The following is a 24710-nucleotide window of genomic DNA, read 5'->3' on the forward strand; positions in this document are numbered from 1 at the left end:
CACACAGGGCCAGCCTAAGGCAAGGCAATTACACAGTAAATGGTAACAGTTACCATGTAGATCAATTTTGCAATAATTAGTTTACCTAAATTAGGGAGTTCTGGTGGCCTAGTTGGTAGGAAGTTGAGTTACTAATCCAAACGTGGTGCCTCTGGCAGTTTGGATCACCAGCAGCTCTGCGGGAGAAGATGAAACATCTCCTCCCCTGCTATTTTACAACCTCAGAAAAATCTACTGTAGGATCAGCTATTAGTTCTGACCTGATGGCAATGAATTTAAATTTTTTACTCAGATTATAAACAATTAGAGCTCTGGTAGGCTCTTAATAGCACTGCTGTTTCAAAGCCCACACTTCTCTAGTAGTTCAAATCCAGCAGTGTGGCTTCTCTGGAGAAAAATGGCCATTCTTTTTTTCAACCTTGGAAACCTAATGAAGGGTCAACTATGAGTCAGTTACGATTTGACAGCAATAAATTAATGAGTGAGAAAGTACTTACCTGAGATTCAAATGAGGTTTAGGGTTAGTCCAGTTGAGGATTAACTTTTACCTTGGAATAAACCCGATTTTTGGTACACGGCTTTCAACAAATGGCGATGGTTGTTAACGTGTCGACTCAAATACTGCACGGCGCTGCAGGCAATAAAGAGTAACTCATCTTTTTACTTAAAAAATGTGCTCCATTGGTATTGCACGTATAAAAAATGCATAATCTTAGCACTAAATTTTCTGTCAGACAAATAGTCCCTATAATAGGCTTATTTTTTGTTGTTCAGATATTAATATTTTGGTCTGGGGTATGAGCGGATCTAGGTTTGACAGCACGTGGGCGCTGCGTGGGACCTGGGAGAGGCCTGCTCTGTACCTGTCTATCCACCAGGGGGCGCGGCTACCCGCTACAACCGAGAATTACTGCACCGCCCACTCTCCACCCCCCGCCCCCAACGTGGGACTGAATGGTTAGGCCCGCCGGGCAGGTAGCGGTTCCCCGCCACCCCCCTTCCTTCTCCCATTGGTAGGAGCTGCGGGTCCGGGCGGAAGTGGGGCAGGCGGGCGGGAGCAAGGCGTCATCGTTGTATATTCATGAGGCGCGCGCAGCCCGGCATGCTAATGAGGCGGGGCGCGGCGGCGGGTTGAGGATCTGCTGGGTGGTGGCGGTGGTGGTGGTGCTGGTGGCTGCTAGCGAGGAGCAGCCGGGCGGGAGCGGCGTAGGCGCGGGGCCCACAAGCCGGCGCGAATCCGGACATGGAACCGCCAGGCGGGAACCTGGGGCCCGGCCGCGGGACCCGGGACAAGAAGAAGGGCCGGAGCCCGGACGAGCTGCCTCCAGCGGGCGGCGATGGCAGCAAATCCAAGAAATTTGTGAGTGTCCCTCCCACTTCTCTCCCTCCACCCGACTGGGTAACCGCCCTCGAGAACCCCAGCATAGCCGTAGCCGACCCCAGGGGAATCCTCCCATCTCTCGGGAACCGCCCCCGCGCCTCCCTTCTTTTCGCTCGGTCTTGAGCCCTGCAGCCCTCCATCCCCACCCTCCAGGACCTCGCGAAGCCCCGGAGCCCCGTCCAGCCCTTGGCTAGGCAGTCTTCGGGGCTCCTTCGCCCTCCAGCCCCGTCGCCTCAGCCGGCTCCCAGCCGCATCTCTGCTCTGGAGTCTCACTTCCTTTCTTCTTCCTCTATTACCCAAACACGCCTTCTCTGCCTTGGCCCCCTGTGCTTTCCTGGGTTTATTTTCTCTTATTACCCTTCCTCCTTTTTAGGTATTCTCTTATTTCCTTCTCCTAAAGGTCACTTCCTTTCCCATGATTGATCCCTTTTACTTGCTAACTTTCCTCCCGCTCTGTCCCCTGGCTGGGCCCTCAGCCCGGTGCCACTTGATAATCCTTCCCCTTAGGAATGTTACCTGACTTGGGCCCTGCCTTCCCTCCTCCCTTGGACGTTTGTCCTTGCGATCACTGGTCCTTTGCCCGGGCTCCCAGGTCATTCAGGCATGACTTTCGTTTGCTTCCCTGTGTTGCTCGATCCGTAGAATCCGCCGCTTTGCCCTGTTGCTTATCACTTTTCTGTCATCTAAAACTTCTTTGGCATTAAACCCTTCTTGACCTAGGATGGTAATAAACCTTCCTCTGTGTGTGTGTGTGTGTGTGTGTGTGTGTGTGTGTGTGTGTGAAGTTAGACTTTAAGTTCAAGAAGTGCGTGTCCAACTGAATTGTTTTCTATACATTTCCTGTGATAACTATCTCCTCTTCTGCCATCTCCTGTGCCTCAGGAAGATTGACATTCCTTTTTCTACCAGTAGAAGAGTAGTTTTCCTCAGGTGCCAATTGCCTCGAATTCTGATCTGAAGGGAGACTGGTGATGTTCGTGTAACTGTATCATGTTCCAGTCTCTTATCCACGTTAAATCTTTTTCACTCCCTTTATCTCCTTTTTAGTGGAAAAGCTTTGAAAGATAAAGAGGAATTGTCTATAAGAAGAGAAAAGTCTTGGATCTTAATCATTATTGTCTAGTTGTAACTATAGTTAGTCCCCTCTCCAGGTGATCACATCTATCCCAGTATCCTTCTACCGAGCAAATAGTTTTATTTAATGTTCCTATTTTTTTCCCCTTTTCTTCTCCCCCCTCCCAGCATTCTGACCCAGTTCCAAAAGTTTGTGAAGAAAACAAATGACAGAAACTAGAAGGAAATGTTCTTTGTGACACAGAGATTGACGAATACTAAACAGAATTAAAATAGTGACTCATTTCTTTCTACCTCTTTGTAACAGAACCTTGTGCTCCTGGACTGGCCTTTGCAGTGACTTATGGACTATCAGTAACTGCAGACTTTTGTTTGAGGAGCATCTTTTTCCCTCCAGAAGTGCAGGGTTATATTTATTAGTGGCCTCCTTCTTTGATGACACTATTTCTCTCTGTTTCTTTAGGTTAAGATTTGACCCTCAGAACTTTCCTTCTAAAACTGTTTCTAAGGCCCATGTTCCTTCTCTTTTCTGTATCTTTTTATTTTGTTTCCATGGATACTGTCTGACCTTTCTAGCCCAACTTTTTAGCTATTCCTGTTGATTTATAGTGACTTTTGTGACTAACAAATACTTTTTAAATTCCTTGGTAAAGTTTTATATGTGCTTTAATTTTATTCAGCACTTGTATATTCTTCACATTTGTGAAAGAAACTTAAGAAATGTATGGTGCTTTAAGGTGAGGTACCTGTATTCACCTGTTTTTGGAATGTCAGTGGAGTCTTGTGTATGCTGAGTGGATTTGGCTCTGTGTTGTTGGTATTTGCTTTAGAGAGGGAGGAGCTGAACCAAGTTCTTATTTTCTTTCTGAGGCAGTGGCCTTAACCCTTAACTTACTGTATTGGAATAAACCAAACTTTAAATAGTCTACGTAGAGGGAAGAGTTAGGTTAGTATCTAGAGGATTAAAAGGGTCCCAGAAAGTAATGATGCTTAATTCCTTTATTACCAAGTATAACCTATCTCAAAGTAACACTGTTTCTTCTACCACATTCTTTTTATGAAAACTGTGGAAATGGAAGACTAGGGGAGAGCACTGCAATCTACTTCTCTTTGTGTCCGTGTGGTGTGTATGTATATGTGGGTGTGTAGAGTGGGTGAGATTACTGCTGTGCTTTTGTTAGTCTTGATTTCGTTTTCTTGAACTAAAGACTAAAATTGAACTCAAAACTGTTTTGCCTACTTCATACTTTCTAGGGTGTATAGGCTCTAACTTCACTAGTGGATACTTTAGAAATCTACACTGCTTTGAACTTAGAATGCCTGAGGGTTTTATATATTTGCATCTGAGGGGCTGCTATTTCCCTTAGTTGCTACATACCCTTTGAGTTTATGTAGTTTTCTAAATACAGGTAACCGATGAGAATCCTGAGCTCAATAGATTGCCTTATATTCTCTTAACCCCTGAGGCATCTTGTGAGTGAAGAGATAGAAATCTAAGTTTAAAAGTGGTTGGACATCATCTCTTTTTTTTTTTAAGTGAAAGTTTATAAATCATACTGAATTTCCAACTAATAATTAATAGACATGTTTAAAATTAATTATTTAATTATAGTGTCTATCACATCTTAATCAGATGTTTACTGTATATTGTCTTTGTTGTCACCCAATTTATCTGTTTATTAGTTTTTCACCCCCTCCCTCCAAGATTGATTCTGTGTATAGACATTTTGTATTAATGATCTTAATATCATAATTAGCCTTTTGAGTGATTTATGTCATACTGCATAATTTGTCCTAGATTCATCTATGTTGTGCAGTATTTTACAAATTCTGGATCAGTTTTTAGTGATGCATAATACTTGATTGTATGCATGAACCAGTTTCTTTAGCCATTGGCTCATTGATGGACACTTGAAAAAGTGGTTGGGCATCATCATCTTTTGAATCATGATTGTTTGGGAGATAATGGCACATGTGACTGAAGCCAGACTCCTTGGTTATATCCCTGGGTTCTTCATGAGTCTCTCCTCTACTGGACACTGTGCATGCTCTTTTCCCAGCATCATTCAGTTTGCTTTCAGAAGCTCTTAAGATGAAGGAAAATGTGCACAAGGATTTAATCTTTAGATGGTCCCATGCATCAATTTTATCCTCTGTAGATTGTGTATTTCTGGTTGTATTAGGCAGTCTTTTTATACCTTGGACTAACGCTTCTAAGCTTGAATCCAGATTGTCTCTTATCAAGGTATGGTTTTGGGTTTTACTCCCAGGTCTCTCTAATCCACCTTGAGTTGATTTTTGTGTGTGGTGTGAGAAGTGGATCCTATTTCACCTTTCTGCAAGTAGAAGTCCAGTTTTGCCAGCACCATTTGTTGAAGAGATCATTTCCCCATTTGACAGCTTTGATTTCCTTGTTGAATATCAGTTGACCATAGAAGCTGGGTCTCTTTCTGGCTTCTCAATTCTGCCTGTCATTGCACCAGGACCATGCTGTTTTGGTTACTACTGCTGTGTATTAGGTTTTGAGGTCAGGGAGTGCTATGCCTCCAAACTAATTTTTGTTTCTCAAAAGTGTTTTGCTTATTCAGGCCTCTTGCCTCTCCAAATAACTTTGATAACCTTTTCAATCTCCTTGACAAAGGAATTTGGTATCTGGATTAGAATTGCATTGAACATGTAGATTGCTTTTGGTAGGATTGTTGTTTTCACCATATTCAGTCTTTCTATCCATGAACAGGGCACATTTTTCCATTTCTTTAGGTCTTTTATTGTGTCTTGCAGAGATACTCTGGAGTTTTGTTTGTATAGGTCTTTTGTATCTCTATTTAGGTTAAAAAACTTTTACCAACAGCGTGGAAAGAAAACCTACAGACTGGGAATTAACATTTGGTAATGCCATTTCAGACAAGAGTCTTAACAAAAGTTTACATAATACTCCTGGGCTTCCACAAGAAAAAGACTGATAACCCAATTACAAAATGGGCAAAAGACATGGAAAGAATATTCACAGAGGAAGATATTCAAATGGCAAACACACATGAAGAAATGCACAAAATCACTGGCAGTAAGAAAGGTACAAATCAAAACCACAATGAGGTACCATCTTACTCCAGTAACAGTGGCAAAGTTTAGCAGGGCAGCAAGTAATAAATGTTGGAGAGGATTTGGTGAGAAAAGAACTCTTATACATTATTGGTGGGATTGTAAAATGGTACAAGCATTCTGGAAGGTAGTTTGGCGTTTCTTCAAAAAGCTGAACATAGAAATTCCATATGACCCAGCTATTCCACTACTTGGAATATTCTGAGAATATGAGAATTTAGGCACAAACAGAGATTTGTACACCAGTGTTCATCGCAACATTATTCACCATTGCAAGAACATGGAAACAGCCCAGATGTCCAACCACAAATGAATGGATTGAGAAATTATGGTACATTCACACAGTTGAATACTATGTAGCATGCAGGAACAATAATTTTGTAAAGTATTACCTAACTTGGGAGGGACTGGAGAGCATTATGCTGAATGAACTAACTCCGTCTCACAAGGATAAATATTGTATAAAACCATTATTGTAGAATGAGTATAAGGATCCAGGAGGGGTGGGAGAGGCTGAAAGCAGAGCGATGTGGATGTGCAGGAGGCGGGGGTATTAATCATCAGGTTGTACAATTTGATGGGTGGGGGAGTGAGGGAAATGAAAAGAATTTGTTCGAATTTGTATTCGAATTTTGTAAATAAACTAGTAGAAAAAAACAAAAAAACAACGAAAGAAAAGTAAACAAAAAAAAAGATGAAAGAAAATAAGAAGACTCTAAATGAATGGGATCTGGACTGTTTTCTGACTTTTCGGCAGTCATGAATGTGGGTGTCAAATACACTGGTTTGTGAAATATTTGTATGGGTTAACAATCAGGATGTTAGAAAGTTGTGGAATATTTCTCTGTTGAATAGACTTAGTGCCTTCTCAAGCAATCAAGACATTCATACATTCTAAGAGAATGCTTTTTGGAGGGGAAGATGGCAAAGCTTCATCTTGCATACTTTGGATATCTTGCTAGAAGAAGCTATTCCTTGGAAGGTAACATCATGCTTGGAAAGGTGGAATGTCAGCAGAAGAGATCAAGACCCTCAAAAAGATGTACTGATGTAGTTACTGCAGCCGTGGGCTTGAATGTGTCAGAGATGATAAGGCACAGGATAGAACAAGGTTCAGATCGCTATGAGTTCATAGGGTTGCTATGAGTCCTACTTGACTTGTTAGTGCCTAGCAACAGAAACAAGAGAGAATAGTGTACCTGCTCCAGCTAGTAGCATAAGCCTGAATTTTAATGTGAGGTTAGAGTGGAAAAAAGATAAAATTTAAAATTTTTTGTTTCATTTTGTTTATCTATGCTGAATTATTACCTTGTTGCAATTCCCTGCCTTTTCTAAAAACAAAATGATAGATTAAAATGTGTGTTTAGTTGTAGACCTCTGAGAGCTGTCAAAGGTGAAGGAATCCAGGCAGAATTTTAACCCAGTTTTAAGAAAGGTGGAGAATATGAAAGAAGTGGAGTTTTTGGTCAGAACTCTGCTTCTCTCTCCCTAAAGACATTAATTGTGATGCAAAAGGTCACAGAAAAACCAAAGAGTATGCAGAGAGCTTTGTACAAGCCATGTGTTCTTTGAAAGATTAAAAACACTGGAATTATTTAGGAAGAGGAAGGAGATCCTTAGGAATGCTACTGACTTGTTTAAGATGATGGAATGATACCTTAAAAATTGTTGCCCTCAGGGGGATGGGGTGGGTGGGGGGAGAAAAGTGCAACAATGAATGAATGGAAATCCAAAATCTCTGTAAATGTTCATTGAAATTAATAATAATAAAAAAAATTGGTGCCCTCCTACTTACCATGTCAGTCAGTGGTAAAATAGATAATATCAGAAATGCCTGCCTCAAAGGTATTCTTTCCTCATAGGAAGTGAAATTAAGGAAGTACCTTGGAGTTAAAGTCTTGCCTTGGAGGAGTTTGTAAATGTTGGGGTACTTTTTTTTTTTTATATGGAGGACTGAAAATTTTATTACCTGAAAATCATGTTAGGTTTTTTTTAAATTTTATTTTATTAATTTTAATGAACATTTACAGGGATTTTGGATTTCCATTCATTCATTGTTGCACTTTTCTCCCTGCCCAGCCCTCCCCGCCCAGTCCCCTCCTCTCTTTGAAAAGTAATAGAAAAATTCTTTCTTTGGTATACAATCCCCCTGCACCCCTCCCACCGCCCCAGTACACTCCATTAAGCAACCTTAATTCTGGACTCTTGTGATAACCAGACTACCATATCATATATCACTTTAAATTATTCTCTCCCTCATCTGTTTCAATGCAGTATACATAACTTATCCAGTTTTTCTCAGTCTTACCCCAACCCTGATGTCAGTCCCATTGTACAACAGTGGCACCAAGCAGTATTTGTCTTTTTGTGACTGAGATACTTCACTCAGCATAATGTCCTCCAGGCTCACCCATTTTGAATAATATTGCATGAGCTCCTTGTTTTTCAGTGCAGCGTAGTGTTCCATTGTGTGAATATACCACAGCTTCTCTATCCATTCATTTGTTGATGGGCATCTGGGTTGTTTCCAACTCTTTGCTATTGTGAACAAAGCCGCGATAAACATGGGTGTGCATATCTGAAAATTGTTTTAAAAGCTGAAAAAAATAGTAATAAATGAGAAGTTATTTAACTTTGTTGATGGGTATATATGTCTGAATAGATTAATTTTATTTCCAGAATGATAGAGTAACCTTTAGTTATTGCTTTATTTTAGTTATTGCCTTATCTTTACTGTCTTAAATGAATTGCCAGATTATTTTTTAAGAGTATTATATATTCAGTAAAATATAATAGTGACTTAAAAGATAAAGTTATATCACATATAATTTAGAAAGGTTAAAATCATCTTGATTGACATGAAGTACTAGATTTATTTTAGAGAAGTGAAGTCTTTATATGCAAATGTTATTTCTCAGTGGCCAAAATCTTAATGGCTAGAAAAAATGTTCCCATTTTGAAACGAGAATTTGTATTAAGTATTTTTATTTATTGCTATGATTAGAGACCTCTCTCAAATACTAAAGAGCAATTATGTCAATCTGGGGACTAAGGTGTGCCTGATACATGCCATGGTCTTTGCAATCACTTGCTATGCATCAGAGAGCTGGACAATGACTAGGGATGATAGAAAGAGAATAGATGCTTTTGAGCTGTGGTGTTGGAGAAGAGTATTGACTATACTGTGGACTGCTAAGAAAACAAACAGGTTTGTCCTGGAGAGGGTGAAGCCAGGTTGCTTAGAGGTAAGGATTCTGAAGCTTCATCTGACATACTTTGGACATGTTGCAAGGAGGGACCAGTCCTTGGAGAGGGACGTCATGCTTGGGAGGGTGGAGGGACAGCGCAGGAGAGGAAGACTCTTGATGAAATGGATTGATTCAGTGACTGGAGTAATCTGGGTAGGTGTGTCAGAAACAGGGAGATTGGCATAGGATAGGGCAGGGTGTAGGGCTGTTGTATATGGGGTCAGTATGAGTCGCAGGTTATTTGACAGCACATAACAACAACAACTAGAGTCTTCTATTCTCAGTCACTTTTGTTTGAAAGCATTAGGGATTATTTACCTTTTGCCAACCAGTGAGACAAAGCTAACTCTCTTTCCTTGCCTACCTGCCTAAAAGCCCCCCCGCTTTTGTTTTTTATTCCCTCTGTGGGGCTTGTTAAGACCTCGTAAGCACCAGACAGACTTGTGGGAATCAGGAGTAAGATCTGTTGCTGCTAAAAATATTTAAAATCCTTAAATGAAAATTGAAAAGTGTCTTTTAATCATTGTGAGTACATTTTACCTTATTGTCTTCACATCTTTCTTTATAATCCCATTAAGTTCTTTATATTATATATCCTTATTATCCTCACATCTTTCTCTATAATCACATTAAGGAACCCTTTTTAAGGAAAGAATTACCAAGCAAAAAGAGAATTATTAAGAAAACAGTTTTTTGGAATTTGTACACAGTTGCATGAAAACTCTGGGTAAATCATTGCTCATTCAGCTTTGAGTACAAATTAATTAAAACTTGCTATGAATGGTCGGTCACCTTTAAACTTTAGGATTGTTAAGCCCACTATATTGCCACTCCCTGCAACAATACTTTACAGATAGATGTAGGTTGGGAATGTCACGGGGAAAGTGATGGAAATTCAGTAAATGAATGGAGGAGTAGCAGAAATTTTGGATTTTATGTTTCCTTAAGTAAATTGTAGGATTTAGGACTAGAATCCACCAGCTGCTCTATGGGAGAAAGAGTAGCAATCTCCTCCCTTAAAGATATTCAGCCTTAGCACAGGTTGGAGGTTGCTAGAAGTCAGAATCAACTTGACAACAATGAGTTTGGGGTGTGGGTGGGTGGGTGGGTATATAGTAAAGGACTATGTAAGGGGAACAGATAGACTAGAAGCTGTGAGGTTGAGAGGGAATAATTAATAAAACTGGCTCTCTTGTTTAGCTCTGTGACAATTGGAGAATATCCAGTTTGCCATTTAAATATTTATTTAAATTCTTTTCTTCCAAGAATGGGTACAAAAAAAGGAGACTAGCTTAATGGGGCTAAACTAAGAAACACAGATCATTTTTTAATGAAAGTTTGAGAAATTCCGTCCTGAGTGGCAACAGTAACTGGTCTTAGAGGGTAAGGTTTATGAGGTTCTGAATTACTTTTCCTGGGTCTCTGATTGTAAGATTTATTCCTGTCTTATGAATATTACCTTATGAAGGATCACTTGTCAGTTCCAATTTGTAGCAATCCTCTACTGGATTTCTAAGGCCATAAACCTTGACAGGAGACTGTCCATCTTCCTCTTGAGAAAGGGCTGATGGATTTGAATGGCCGTTCTTTCATTCAGCAGCTGCATAGGTTACAGACTGTGCCTCCCACAGATTCTTTTATGAAGGCAAAGGATTTGTTGTATTAAAATTTAAAATACTTTGAGGATGACCCGTAAAGTGTCTTTGATCCAAATGATCATAGAATACCAAGGAGCATACCTTGTTTATAGGCCTTAGATCTCAGATATATCTGCTTTAAAAAAAAAACCCTAAAACATCAGAACTTTAGGATCAAATAAAAAAGATACATTACCCCTTTTCTTATAGCTTTGTTGTTGTTACGTGCTGTCAAGTCACCTTTGACTTATAGCAACCCTAAATACAACAGCCGTGAAGCCTGCACTGTCCTGAGCCAGTCTCGCTGACTGCAATGTACCTATCCCCATTGCCCCAATTACTGTATAAATCTATCTCATCTGGAGTCTTCTTCCCCTGCGCTGTCCCTCCACACTTCTGAACATGATATTCTTTTCCAAAGTTTGGTCCCCTGTGGCCACATGCCCAGAGTGTGTGAGATGGAGCTTCAAATTCCTAGCCACCAAGAAAAAAACTTGGTTTCACCCTCTCCAAAACATACCTATTTATTTTCTTGGTGGTCCATGGTCAAGACTCCTTCAACACCACAGCTCAAAGGCATCAGTTCTTCTTAGTCATTGTCCAGCTCTCTGATGCTCTCATACAGCTTTACTAGTATGTAATGACCATGGAATAAACTGCAAACGTTTAAAGTATACAACTTGTGAAGTTATTACTACAGTCAAGATAAGGAAGATATCCTCAAAAGTTTTTGTTACTCAGTAGTTTTGCATTGTTTGGATTTATTATAGTTTGTTTATCCATTTACCTGTTGAAGAACATTTGAGTTGTTTTCATTTATTTTTTGTTTTGCTAAGAATATTCATTTATAGGTTTTTCCTAGTGTATGTCTTCATTTCTTTTGGATACTTAGGAATGGAATGGCTGAGCCATATGGCAGGCCTATGTTTAACTTTTTAAAAAATAAACTATTTTCTAAAGTGATTATTCTACTTTGTAGACCCTCTATGGTTGTTGTTTGGTGCTATCAAATCACTACGACTCATAGTCCCTGTGAACAACAGATCTAAACTTTGCTCTATCTACTCCACCCATATAATCTCTGTCATGCTCAAGCACTGTGTCACGACCTTGTTGAAGGTCTTCCTCGTTTTCACTGACTCTCTACCTTTTCAATAGGATGTCTCTCCAAGTATTAGTTTCTCCTAAAAATAGGCTCAAAGTAAATGAGACACAATTTTACCATTCAAACTCTACAGAGAACTCTAGTTGTATTTTTTTCAGGACAGATTTGGTTGTTCTATTAGGAGTCCTTGGTATTTTCAGTCCTCTTCACCAACATCACAATTCAAAGGCACTGATGATCTTGTGTCATTGTCCAACTTTAAGATGGCTAGGAAGCAGTTGCAAACACCATGGCTTGCATCGGGCGCACATTAGTTTTTTATATTGACATCATTTTTCTTTTGGAGAGAGCCTTGACAAGTGCAATACATCTTTTGATTTCTTGACTGCTGCTATCATAGATGTTGATTGTGAATCTAAGTCATTTACAATTTCAGTCTTTTCTCCAGCTATCATGATGTTGCATATTAGTTCAGTCATGAGGATTTTCGTTTTCTTTGTGTTGAGATTTAACTATATAGTCTTTGATCTTCTGCAGTAGTAAGCATTTCAGGTCCTCTTCACTTTCAGCAAGCAAGATTGTGTCATCTGTAGTTTGCTATGATTCACACAGTCTAATGCTTTTACATCCACATCCACATCCACATCCTTTGATATTCACAACCTTTTCATTTAGCTTGAGTTTGTGACATTTCTCTTGTCAATGTACTGTTCCAAATGCTTTTGAGTAATCTTCAGCAAGATTTTACTTGCACTTTCTATGAAGAAGGAAGTCCCTGTCTCTCCCAAAAGTGAAGCCAAAGTGAAGTTGTTATAGGCCAAGTATTCAGTTCTGAAGGGCATCCACAGCCACAAAAATAAAAAGATCCATGTATCACCCACCTACCAGCAGCCTAAGATGATGAGAATCTGAAGGCAGGCCAAATATCCCCTGAAGAGCACCCCCAGGAGAAATCGGCTTGATATCATGAAGAAGATAAAAGATAACAACATACTTGTGTTCAATTTGGATATCAGGGCCAATAAGCACCAAATAAACAAGCTATAAAAAATCTCTATGACATTGATGTGGCTAAGGTCAACACCTTGATTAGGCCTGATGGAGAGACCTATGTTCAACTTACTCCTGACTGTGATGCTTTGAATGTTGCCAACAAAATCGAGATAATCTAAACTGAGCCCAACTGGCTAATTCTAAACACAAATTTTTTTGATCTCTCTACTTGCTGTATAGAGGTAACTCACGGTTGCTGTGAAGCTAAACACTATAATGTGTCAAATGTGAGAATGGTCATCCATGGTGGATAGTGTTTGGTGGAGCTCCCCGATTAAAACAAGCTTGCAAGCAGGAGTGACATCCACTTCCGAAATAGTTTTCCTCCGGAAACCCTATGAACCTGTAGAAAGGATGAAAGTAATACAAGTTATACAAGTGTCCAGGTCTTTTATTCATCGAGTCGCTATGAGTTGCCTACGACTCAATGGCACTTAACAGCAACAACAACAACATGATGCTTTGAATGTTGACAACAAAATTGAGATCATCTAAACTGAGCCCAGCTGGCTAATTCTAAATACAAATTTTTCTCACCAAAAAAAGAATTATTTTTTTACTTTCATGTATTTCTGCATTCTTTTGCATCACCTATTTTGGAAATGGGAACAAATGAGATCTCTTCCAGTCAGTTGGCCAGGTAGCTGGTTTCCATATTTTTTGACAGAGACTGGTGAGCCTGTTCCGGTTTGCATCTGTTTTCTGAAATACCTCTGTTGGCATCTCATCAATTTTGGGGGCCTTATTTTTGGCCAATATCTTCAGTGCAACCTGGACTTTTTCATCAGTTCTATTGGTACTACTTCCTGAAATAGTTCAGTGTCCACCAATTCATTTTAGTACAGTGACACTCTATGTCTCTTCAATATTCTTTTGATGCTTCCTGCAAAATTGAAGATTTTGCCCAGAGAATTCGTCAGTGTTGCAATTCAAGTCTTAATTTGTTCTTCACTTCTTTTTGCTAGTAGTTATTAATATTTAACATTAATATTAATAAATTGTAAGTCATATTTGATGTAAGTGTTATCTGTCAGGATTTTTTAAAATTTTACATTGATTTGCATACAAAATTCATATACATGTGTTTTGTGTTGGGCATATGTTTTGCAAATGGTCTTAACTAGTGTGTGTCTTTCATGTTGAAGAGTAAAAACATTTTAAGTTTGATTTAGATTCCTCTCTTAAAATTTTTAAATTTTATTATCTGAGTGAAAATTAACATCCCACTGATTTTTCATTCAATCATTCATACACATTTTGTTTTATAACATTAATTCTCAAAACCTCAAACTTAGTACCATTGAGCTCCTGATTAATGTAATTAATTTACGATGTCTGATTAACCATTACTGTATAATGTCTTTCTAGTCACCCAGCTTAACTGTATATTACTTTTACTATCCTGTCCTCTTTCCCAGTGGTAATCATCCAAGAATGATTCTTGTGTAAACCTTTTCTTAGCTTGTTATAATAGTGATCTTATATAAGATTTGGCTTTTTGTGACTTTTACCATTCAGCATCATTTCCTCTAGATGTTGATGCAGTTTTATTTATTTTTTTAAAATAATTTTAATGAGCATTTACAGAGATTTTGGATTTCCACTCATTCATTGCTGCACTTCTCTTCCCCACAAACATTCCCCCACCAATCTCGCTCCTCTCTTTCAAAAGTAAAAGAAACACTCCCTCCCTGGTATACAATCCCCCCCGCACCTCTCCCACCGCCTACATTACTGCAACCTTAATTGTGGACTCTTGTGAGATGTGGTTTTATTTTTATTAACAGTTCATGCTTTTGTATTTTGGGATTTTTGCTGAAATGGAGGCCACTTAGATTTTTTTTTCATACTATTTTTTTTCATACTTCTAATATTATTTTAATGTAAAAAGTCAAGCTTTAAATACTTAATTATCATTAGGTCTCATTTGTCTGGATTTTAACATACGTATTTTACAAGGGACTTTAAAAATTAATTTACTTATTTTTCATTTGAGTGAAAGTTTACAAACCATATTTTTTTCATATGGACATTTTGTTGTATAACATTAATTACCATTTATTAATGTAATTCATTAATTACAATGTATATTCAACTTTTGAAGGAGCTCTGGTGGCCTTGTAGTAAGGAGTTGAGCTTTCTTTTTTTTTTTTTTAGCTCTTCAGTCTCTTCTTTCACACCAAGACTGTGAGTTATGTTCTGGTAGTTTACTTCGGAGTATCCCTTTTCATTTGTATGCAAGACAGAACAGTCCTACTACTAATAGGATTAGGAACCTCTGAGATGATACTTAACATAGAAGCATTTTTATCCTCTTTTGTGGTGTTAGAAACTTTTTGTTTCACTGTACTCAGTGTGATACAGGTGGTATAATGCTAGTCTTTCTATAAATATTAATAGGTATTCAGCATATTTATAGATAGGAAGATTAATTCATTCTAGGCTAGAAGGCCAAAGAAATTAATAACATTAAAAGCAATAACAGCAGTTGTTTGTTGCATACTTACTGTATCCCTAGTGTTGGTTCGTTGTCTCATTAATCATCATATCAACCTTATTTGTTGTTATTAGGTGCTATTGAGTCAGCCCCAACTCACAGTGACCCTTTGTATAACAGAATGAAACTTTGCCTGATCTTGTGCCATCCTTTCAATCTTTGCTGTGCTTAAGCTATTATTATTCCAGTTTTCTAGGTAAATAGAAACTCAGTGGGAATTAGTAGTTTGCTTGAGGATATGATATTAGTAAACAACAGAGCCTATAGTCAAACCTAGGTCTGATTCAAAACATCATACTCTTTATTCATCACATTTTACTGATGGACATATATATAGTTTTTTTTACACCTACAGTATAAGAAACAGTTTGACTCTAGAATAGTCACTTCTAGAATTTCTTAAAATGTTTGATGGTCTTTTTAGAGTCCTTTGACCATCCACAGTCTGTTAAAACTGGGCTCTTCAGTTGGTGAGAAAGATGTACTGAGTTGAAGTGTTCAAAGTACAATGGCTAAATGCATAAGTAATTTTGCATTTGCTAATTTAGACTTTGAAACCTTTTAAAGAATCTGAATTAAACCTTACCTTAGGCAAGAAAAATAGCTGTTACAGTGTGTACAACTTATCTTTGACTCATGGATTAATAGGAAGTCATCTGAATTTTTTTTAAAACTTACCCTCATCTTGTAAGTAAAACAGATCTACCAAGAGTCACTTGCCAGGAAGTTTTAGCTATCTAAATTACAGTGATTCTTAGCACTGGACATCATGATAGATGGGGAAAAGATTGACATTGTAAAGAACTTCATCTTACTTGGATCCGTAATCAATACCCTTGGTAGGAGCAGTCAGAAGATCAGGAGACATATTACATTGGTAAAGTTTGCTGTCAAGGGCCTCTCTGAAATGAGGAAGAGTGATGTCAGTTGACTGATTCAGGCAGTGGTCTTTTCAGTCACTTATGCCTCTGAGAATAGGACAAGGAGTAAAGATGACAGAAGAAGAATTGATGCCTTTGAGCTGTGGTGTTGGAGAAGAGTACTGAATATTGTGTGGACTACCAAAAGAACAAACAGATATGTCTTGGAGAAAGTGCAGTCATAGTCCTCCTTGGAGGCTAAGATGACAAAGTTTCATCTCACATACTGTGGGCATGTTGCTAGGACAGGCTAAGGGATATAATTCATTGGAAAGGTAGAGGGTTGATGAAAGAAAGGAAAACCTTCAACTAGATGGATTGACACAGTGACTCCAGCAGTGGGGTCAAGTATGTAAAAAATGATGAGGATGACACAGGACAGGGTTCAGATCTGTTGCTCATAAGGTTGCTATGAATTATACTTGAATTATACTATGAATTATAACAAATTACTGGAAGTAATGACTAATGGTGACAAAGGGCCAGAGAAGGAAGCTATTACTAGATCAGACAGTCTATAGAGTTACTTTTTTAAATATTTTAGTTGTGGAATAGAGAGATATAGCATTCTTTTTTGGGAGGAGAGAACTTTTTTAAAAAAATTGAACTTTGCCCCTTTTTTTGTCTCCAAAATGCAGATACTCAGATTATGCCCTTATACAAACTGATATATCCCTATTAATAATAGTAGTAATAACCAGTTGAGTGGTTCTGGTTATCAAATACTAGCTTTGCCAAATAAAAGACATTTTAGCAATCCCCTGTTTTGGCCATCCTTTTGTAAAAAGAAAGACATATTAATACTTAAAAAAACAGAAAAGGGGTTTGACTTCAAACTGGATGATTGTTCCCTTTAAATCTTTAAACTCCTCTTTGTAGCCTTGAAACTGACTGGGATTGCAAGTGGTTTCAAGGTTTCTTCTGTTTGGGGACTGCTAAAGTTTCTAATTCTTACCTGGCAGTTATTTGCCTGTGGTTAATAATTAAAACTTTAGTATTGCAGAGATCCAAGTACCTAGAACAAGGAATTTTTTTTTTTTTATTACTAGTGATAAAGCTAGAGAATAGAATTTCGCCAGTTTGTTCAGATTTACCCTAGCTTAGTGTTACCAGGGTGTTGTTTGGAGGGAAGGATGGTGAAACTTCATCTCGCATACCTTGGCCATGTTGTCAGGAGAAGCTGGTCCTTGGAAAAACACGTCATGTGGAGAGGGTCAGAGAAAGAGAAGATCATCAACGAGATGGATTAACACAGTGATTGCGACAATAGGCTCGAATATATCAGATAATCAGAATGGTGCAGAACAGGGCAAGCAGGGTTCAGATCTGTTGTTCGTAGGATTGCTATGAGTCATAGTCGACTGGACAGCATATAACAACAACACAACAGCAGCAGGCTGAAAGTCCATAAAGTGTGGAGGGTCATCATGAGTCAGAATGGACTCAGCAGGAAAAAAGTTCATGAAGTCACTTGATTTTCCCATGCAGTCCTTGCTTTCTATTAAGATTGCAGTCTCAACTGGAGGTGCAAGCCACACTTTTACAAGTTGTATAGGATGCACTCTAAGATTGTGAGCATAGATTTTAAAAGTTGTAGAACTTTAAAGGAGATTAAATAGAAAGATACTGGACTGAGAGTCAAAAGACCTAGATTTTTAGACTAGAATGCTGGGTGTGAAAAGATACTAAAAATTCTCTAATTCCACTCTTTATTTTGTATATTAATAAGTGTTGTCTATAGAAGTTAACTGTTCAAATTTGCAACCAGACTTAGGACTAGAACCTCTCTCTCCCACTCCTTTTTTGTCACTGTATCTTGACTTTTCTGCTGGTTAACCGTGTAAATTCTGGACACGTCACTTTTCTTGGGTTTTTTCCTCAGCATAGAGTTCTTAAGAAGTTAGAGAAGTAACCCAAATGATTTTCAAGGTTGACTTCAGTAGGTTGACTTTGCTTTTTTTTTAAAGTACTGATTTCCAAATTGAAAGTGATCCAAAATGTCATTGTAAGCCTTTGTTTGCTTCTCAGAAAATAGAGAATATGATTGACACTTGAAGGAAATTCAAGGACTGCCAAAGAAAATGGAAAAAGGATTTAATGGGTAAAGCGCGGGGTAAACAGAGACTAGGAAGTATGGATGTATGGCTATTATTAAAGAGAAGTGGACTGATTTTGTAACATTCAAGAGGAGTAGCCCCAAAATTCCTATTGTTATTGTGTTAGTTCTTACTCATAATGACCTCCTGTCGGGTTTCTAAAACTGCAGATCTTTATGGCAGGAGACTGCCGGTCTTTCTCCCACAGAGCACTGTTTGTTGTGTTTGAACTGCTCACTTCAGTTAGCTGCCCAATAAATTACTGCACCACTAGGACCCTTGTCAAGAGGAATTGTTATGTACTATTAAGCTGGAACCAACTCAGCTGACTCTCCAGTGGGTTTTTAGAGACAGTTAAATTGCACTGGAGTAAATTGCCCATCTTTCTCCTGAGAAGCAGCTGGGGGGATTTGAATTCCTTGCCTTTGGGTTGACAGGACTTGTCCTTACCACTAAGCTACCAGAGTGCCCTGTCAAGAGGAGTATGTGTTGTTGTGTTGTGTACCATAAAGTCAGAACCAATTCATGGCTGACCCTCTAGTGAGTTTTCAGATATGTTTTGGAGAAGGTAAAGCCAGAGTGCTCTTTAGAGGCTAGAATGGCAGAGCTTTGTCTCACATACTTTGGGCATGTTGTTAGAAGGGGCTATTCCTTAACATCATGCTTGGAAAGGCCAGCAAAAGAGAGGAAGACCTTCAGTGAGATGGGTTGAAACTGACTGCAACAGTGCGCTCAAGTATGTCAGAGATTATGAAGATGGTACAGGATAGGACAGGGTAGATATATTGTTCATAGGGTCATTATGAGTTGTATTCAACTTGATGGCACAAAACAAAAACAACCTCAACAAATCACATAGGTGGAGGTTGCTGATAGCTTTCTCCTGAGGAAACTAGTGGATTTGAACCACATGCCTTTGTGTTGATAGCACAACTCCTTACTACTAAGCCACCAATAAGAGATAAAGCATTAAAGATGCAACCATTTCATAGGAAGTGACTGTGTTCCTGGTGGGGGTTTTAAAGCTAATTTTTGGTGGAAATTTCAACAAAGCAGAATTGAGAGTTAGTTTTATAAACATCATGATGTACATTCAAGCTAGTTTGTTGCCATGTAACTGTGTAATGGTGATAGTAAATAAAATCTGAGAATATGAGTAGTATTAAATTCTGTTGTCCAGAAAATAATTTCTGCTACCTAGGTGGAGTTTAAATAATTGTGTTTATTTGACTTGGAATTTTTCTAAAATTTAATACATGTATTTTTTTAGACTTTCAGAGATTAATGCTGTTATGTGCTGTTGAGTCAGAACTGTATTCATAACAAATCATACAGGAAGAGATTTCTCATTTCTCTCCCATGGAGCAGATGATGGATTCAAATGATGAATTAATCAGAGATTAATATAGATTTTACAAGTCATGACTCTTCAGCCAGATCTCAAGGTAGTGCATACCCAGATTGTGGGCTCAGCTGGGAAATGCCATTGTGGGAACAATTTTAGCCCCATTTTTTTTTCTTTAAAATGTTCTCTATTGCAATACAGTTTTAATATAGTATGCTTGTTTGCAGTATCCTTTTGTTTTTCTTAGATCATTGTATCCTTTGCTGGTTTTATCTTCCATGCAGGTTTCAAGAACCTAAGAGCAGAATGTGTGGAAGTGCTTAAGTTCATGTTAGCATTATCCTTTTATGTATTTTAGTTTTAGCCTTGGGAATTTGAGATTATTTTCAAGGTTCTGTGTTTTCAGGGTCTAATGATTGATAGTTTTGAAAACAGCAGTCCTCTCTGACTAAGGTAACTGGGGTGAAGAGGGTCACTAATGTAAGTACATTAGACTAAAAGAATGTTATGTTGACAAAAGATGATTATTTATCCCTGGAAATAGTAAATGGAGCCTTGATAGCATAATGGCTAAGTGTATAGCTGCTAAATGAAAGCCTGGTGGTTTAACTCACCAGCTGTTCCATGGGAGAAAGATGTGCAAATCTGTTTTTATAAAGATACATCCTCCTGGAGACTTTATAGAGCATTTCTACGTTGCCCTGTGAGCCAGAATTGACTCACCAGAAGCAGATGATTGGGAAACAGTATCTTATCTATTTTGTATTTAATGAAGAAACATGCCTGTAGGATTAAAAAAAATTCTGCATTATTTTACATAATGTAAAACTGTTTTTATCATAAATGAGTAGTATTTGATCTAGTGCTCTAAGAATTAACACATTTAAAGTGATTGGTTATGAAACCTTCATGTTGACTAATAGTATGATAGTTTTTCATGGCTACGAAATAGTTTATTCAGAATATTAAAGAGCACAAGTGATAGGTCTACAAGTTTAGGATATATCTGGATCTTCACAGAAACGCTACTGGCAATAGAAGTGCCCCATTTTTTTCTTAAATACATGTATTCTCAGAAAGCTTCAGTTCCTATATTTGGTCATAAAAGCAAAATAGTTTTGAACTATTCTAAAATTATTTCATTACAGAGTTATAGTTTCAGTTTTTGTGGAGTTTCCCAGGCATCTAGGTCTTCAGTGATTTTTTCCCCCTTTTCTTAACTTTTGATTGTGATTTGAGTGAAAGTTTACAGAGCAGACTGGTATTCTAGTTAGCCATTGGTACATGCTGTGTTTTATGACACTGATTACGTTCCTCATACTGTATCATCATTCTTCCTGCTGTCTTTATGGTTCTTGTTTCCATCCATCCTTCTGCCTTCTGAGCTTTATCCCTGGTCACATGCTGCCTTTGTGATCATGTATGATTGGTTGATTTAATGACAGAGTACCTTCTTAATGTTATTGTTCACTGCATAGATCTGTTGTTTGACTGAAAATTGTGCCATAAGGATTATTTCAGTTCTAGGTTCAGAGTGGCAGGACCATAGTCTTGGGGTTCTACTAATTTCTTGGTTCTCTCTTTTGTGCATTTTTTTTTCTTCAGGGGAGTTGGTCTTAGTTGGCAGCTTTTTGTATCCGCCATGTCTTGTTCGTTACTTCTGGGCCCACGAGTGACGTCTGTTTCCTGTGATTGAAACCACAAGAAGAAGTGGTGAGAAGCCACTGAAGGATATGTACTATCGGGCAAGCAGCAGGCATTGGACTGTCCTCAAAATGAGTAGTCAGTACTAAACACGAAGTCTGTAAGGGCTTTTCAAAAGACCCTAGAAATGATCTGATCCAGACTTATGTTAAAATGAGGACACTGAGGTTAGTTTCAGTTACAACCACCAGTATTTTTTTTCTCACTGCATGGTCACTCCTAAATTTGGCAACTGTGCTCTCCCAGTGTATTTCCTTAAGCAGTGTGCTTCTGGAAAAAAGTAAATACTGATGGATATTTTTAATATGGGAGTTGGATAGGATTGCTTTGCTTTTAAAGATGCAGTACTATTGGTGTGGGGGTTTTTTTGTATTTGCTTTTTTTGAGAGATATAAAAATGTCTTTTCAAGGTAATGTCTAAGAACCTCAAATTTGTAATTTCCATTTTTATCAATGGCGTAATGGATAAGGAGTTGTGCTGCTAATTTAAAGGCAGGTGGATTGAGTCCACCAGCTGTTCTGTGGAAGAAAGATGGACAAACTCATGTGCAATTTACAGCCTCTGAAAGCCTGCTGGGAGGTCAGCTGTGAGTTGATTCTACTTAGGAGGCAATGGGTTTGAGTTCTTTGAGCTATTTCTGTACATACATATTTTTACCACATTTCAGTTATACATTATAGACACTATGTTTTCTTCTTGTAAACAGTGTATCATGAACACCATTTAGGCTTTTCATCTTTGAGATTGCTATTTTTATTCTAAATGGAAATGTATTTTTGTTATAAAAGTGTTACTTTTTTTTCTTAGAAAATGAATGTTTGGGAGCTCTGGTAGCCTAGTGGCAAGAAGCTGCATTGCAGTCTCAGAAGCACACAGTTCAAATCCACCAGATGCTCTGCTGGAGAAGGAGAGGCAATCTCCTGTACCAGTCAGTTCCAATTTGATGTTTCATGCACAAAAAAAATAATAAAGACTTAAAAAAAAAGAATTTGAGGTGAGCTCTGGTGGCCTAGTGGCAGGAAACTGCACTGCAATCCCAGAGGTGCGCGGTTCAAATCCATCAGATGCTCTGTTGAAGAAGGTGGAACAATCACGTCCTGTACCAGTCAGATCCAATTTGACGGTACACAAATTTAAAAAAAAAAAAGAATTCTTATAAGAAGAAAGAGAATGAATGTTTATAGAATAAGAGTACAACAGTCTTCTGCGTGTTTCCCAGAAATAGTGGTGCTAATTTATTTTTTTTTTGTGCTACTAATTTTTAAATAATTAAAACCAAAGAGAAAAATTAAATGATATATGGAAGTCTCCAATTAAGGAAGTACATTGGCATGAAATTCCATTTGTGTTTGAACATAGTTCGAGAGGTATGACTGCTAGAAGTATCAGAAACACCACTGGTTTAACTCTTTCTGGTAATAGATTAATGTCATTCTACTCTCATACTTTCTCCCATCCCAGATTTTCTTAAAAATCTTATTATAAATTTATAAAGGATCAAAAAATAGTCATATCCTTGTAGAATCAAACTTGGCTATTTGAGTAGTATTTTTTTATTAGTAAAACTATTATCAGGAGCTATATGATTTTCCCCAAGTATTAAAGATGTGTTTGAGGATGAGAGAAAAAACAAAGAGGTGCAACAAGGCCTCCTCAAACTTGATGGCTGTTAAGTAAAAACAGTAGCAGCCACAGGAACTTCCTGTCGGGCAGGCCTTGGGTGTGTCATACACGTGCTCACCCTTGAGGAAGGGTAGCCCTGAGCCTCACAGCACAACTGGGGAGAAGGCAGTTGCCACGGAGATTGGGAAACAGCATTCCTGAGTCACTGGCTATTAACAAATGACTGGACAACACCCCTTTATTAAAGGAACAATCACAGTAAAGACAGAGACCTAGTAAGAAAGTTAAATATTTGTAACTTGAGAATGTAATGAAACTTAAGAAATTTGGTCTAACGTTTTTATTGTTTTTCTTCACAGGTATTGAAAAGTTTTATTAGAAGCTTAGAATGTTTGAAAGAGAGGCTTTGCTTACAGTTCTTTCACTGAGAGTATGTGTGTCTCTAAGTGTGTGTGTATGTATACACCCCCCCCCCCCCAAATACACACAGAGGCACTACTTTGACCTCTTTTCTAACAGCAAAGTATGTTGGTGTGTCAGTGGTACCTTGTGATACTTGACAGGAGAGGCTCTAAAATCTGAGCACTTCTCTGCTGACAGCTTGTTTTTCATCCCATGCCCATTCCTTGTGCAAGGGACTAACAGTTTTTCATGTACTTATAGGAGGAATACCATGTTCCCAGCCTGGTTTCCACCTGCTCTCTGTGCTGGAATAGTGAAACCTGAGTGAATTCTCCTCCTTCTTCCTGGGCTATCAACTATCTACAATGTAGGCTTCACCAGCCTCAGAGCTTCAGGATAGGTTGAGCTATTGAATAAAACTTCCTTTTTCCTTTTCCCCAAAACATACCTTCTTGTACTATTTATTATTAGATGTGTAGCACATCTTGGACCTGATGGCTACTGAATTGAATCCTGACATTAGTTTCTCCTTGCTTTAATTACAGTTGTTGTTACATACTATTGAGTTGTAACCGATTCATGGCTGACTCTCCAGTGGGTTTTCAGAGGCAATTAAATTGCACAGGAGGAGACTGCCCATCTTTCTCCCATGGAGCTGGTGGATTTACACTGTGTACCTTTGGATTGACAAGGCAGTTCCTTACCACTGAGCCACTAGAGCTCTTTTCCCAATTGTAATGAATTCTGTGAGTGTGTTTATTATTTGTAATTAATTATATATTAATTAATATGTAAGTTAAAAGGTGCATTGGGAAAATCTGCTGTCAGTGACCTCTCAAAAGTACTGAAGAGCAATGATGCAGTATGGAGACTTAGGTGTGCTTGATCCAGGCCATAGTCTTCACAATTACTTGCTGTGCATTAGAAAGCTGGACAAGGACCAAGGATTATAAAAGGAGAATTGATGCCTTTGAGTTGTGTTGCTGGAGAAGAGTATCTAATATACTGTGGACTGTTATGAGAACAAACAGGTTTGTCCTGGAGAAAATGAAACCAGGTTGCTCCTTGGAGGCAAGGATTTTGAAGCTCTGTTTGACATATTTTGGGCATATTGCAAGGGGGAACCAGTCCTTAGGAACATCATGCTTGGAAGGTGGAGGGACAGCACAAGAGAAGAAGACCCTGGATGAGATGGATTGACTCAGTGACTGGGATAATGGGGGCAGGTGTGTCAGAGACAATGAGATTGGCTCAAGATAGAGCAGGGTTCAGAGCTCTTGTCCATAGGGTCAGAGTTGACTTGATGGCACATTACAACTGTTGTTTGTTGTTGTTGTTGTGTTGTTATGTGCCATCGAGTTGCTTGTGACTCATAGCGACCCTATGTACAACAGCCCTAAACTCCGCTCTGTCCTGTGCCAGTCGCACTGTCTCTGACACTCCCATCCCAATTATCCCAGTCACTGAATCAATCCACCTCATAGAGGGCCTTCCTCTCCTGCGCTGTCCCTCCACCCTCCCA

General features: G+C 38.5%; 1 protein-coding gene across 2 annotated transcripts in view; it reads left to right on the forward strand.

Annotated features, from left to right (window-relative positions):
- The first annotated feature begins 1197 nt into the window (after positions 1-1197).
- DIAPH1 (diaphanous-related formin 1) overlaps positions 1198-24710 on the forward strand; it is a 173711-nt gene continuing 150198 nt past the window's right edge. The window contains exon 1 of one of the 2 annotated variants that reach the window (XM_006891133.1): positions 1198-1360. In XM_006891133.1, the coding sequence (XP_006891195.1) occupies positions 1244-1360 (117 nt within the window). In that variant the 5' untranslated portion in view covers positions 1198-1243. The remainder of the gene's footprint in view (positions 1361-24710) is intronic. The other variant, XM_006891132.1, reaches the window with a different exon arrangement.

This window comes from Elephantulus edwardii, unplaced genomic scaffold (assembly GCF_000299155.1).
Source record: "Elephantulus edwardii isolate Elephantulus edwardi_28Jun2011 unplaced genomic scaffold, EleEdw1.0 scaffold00095, whole genome shotgun sequence".
Taxonomy (NCBI): Eukaryota; Metazoa; Chordata; class Mammalia; order Macroscelidea; family Macroscelididae; genus Elephantulus; species Elephantulus edwardii.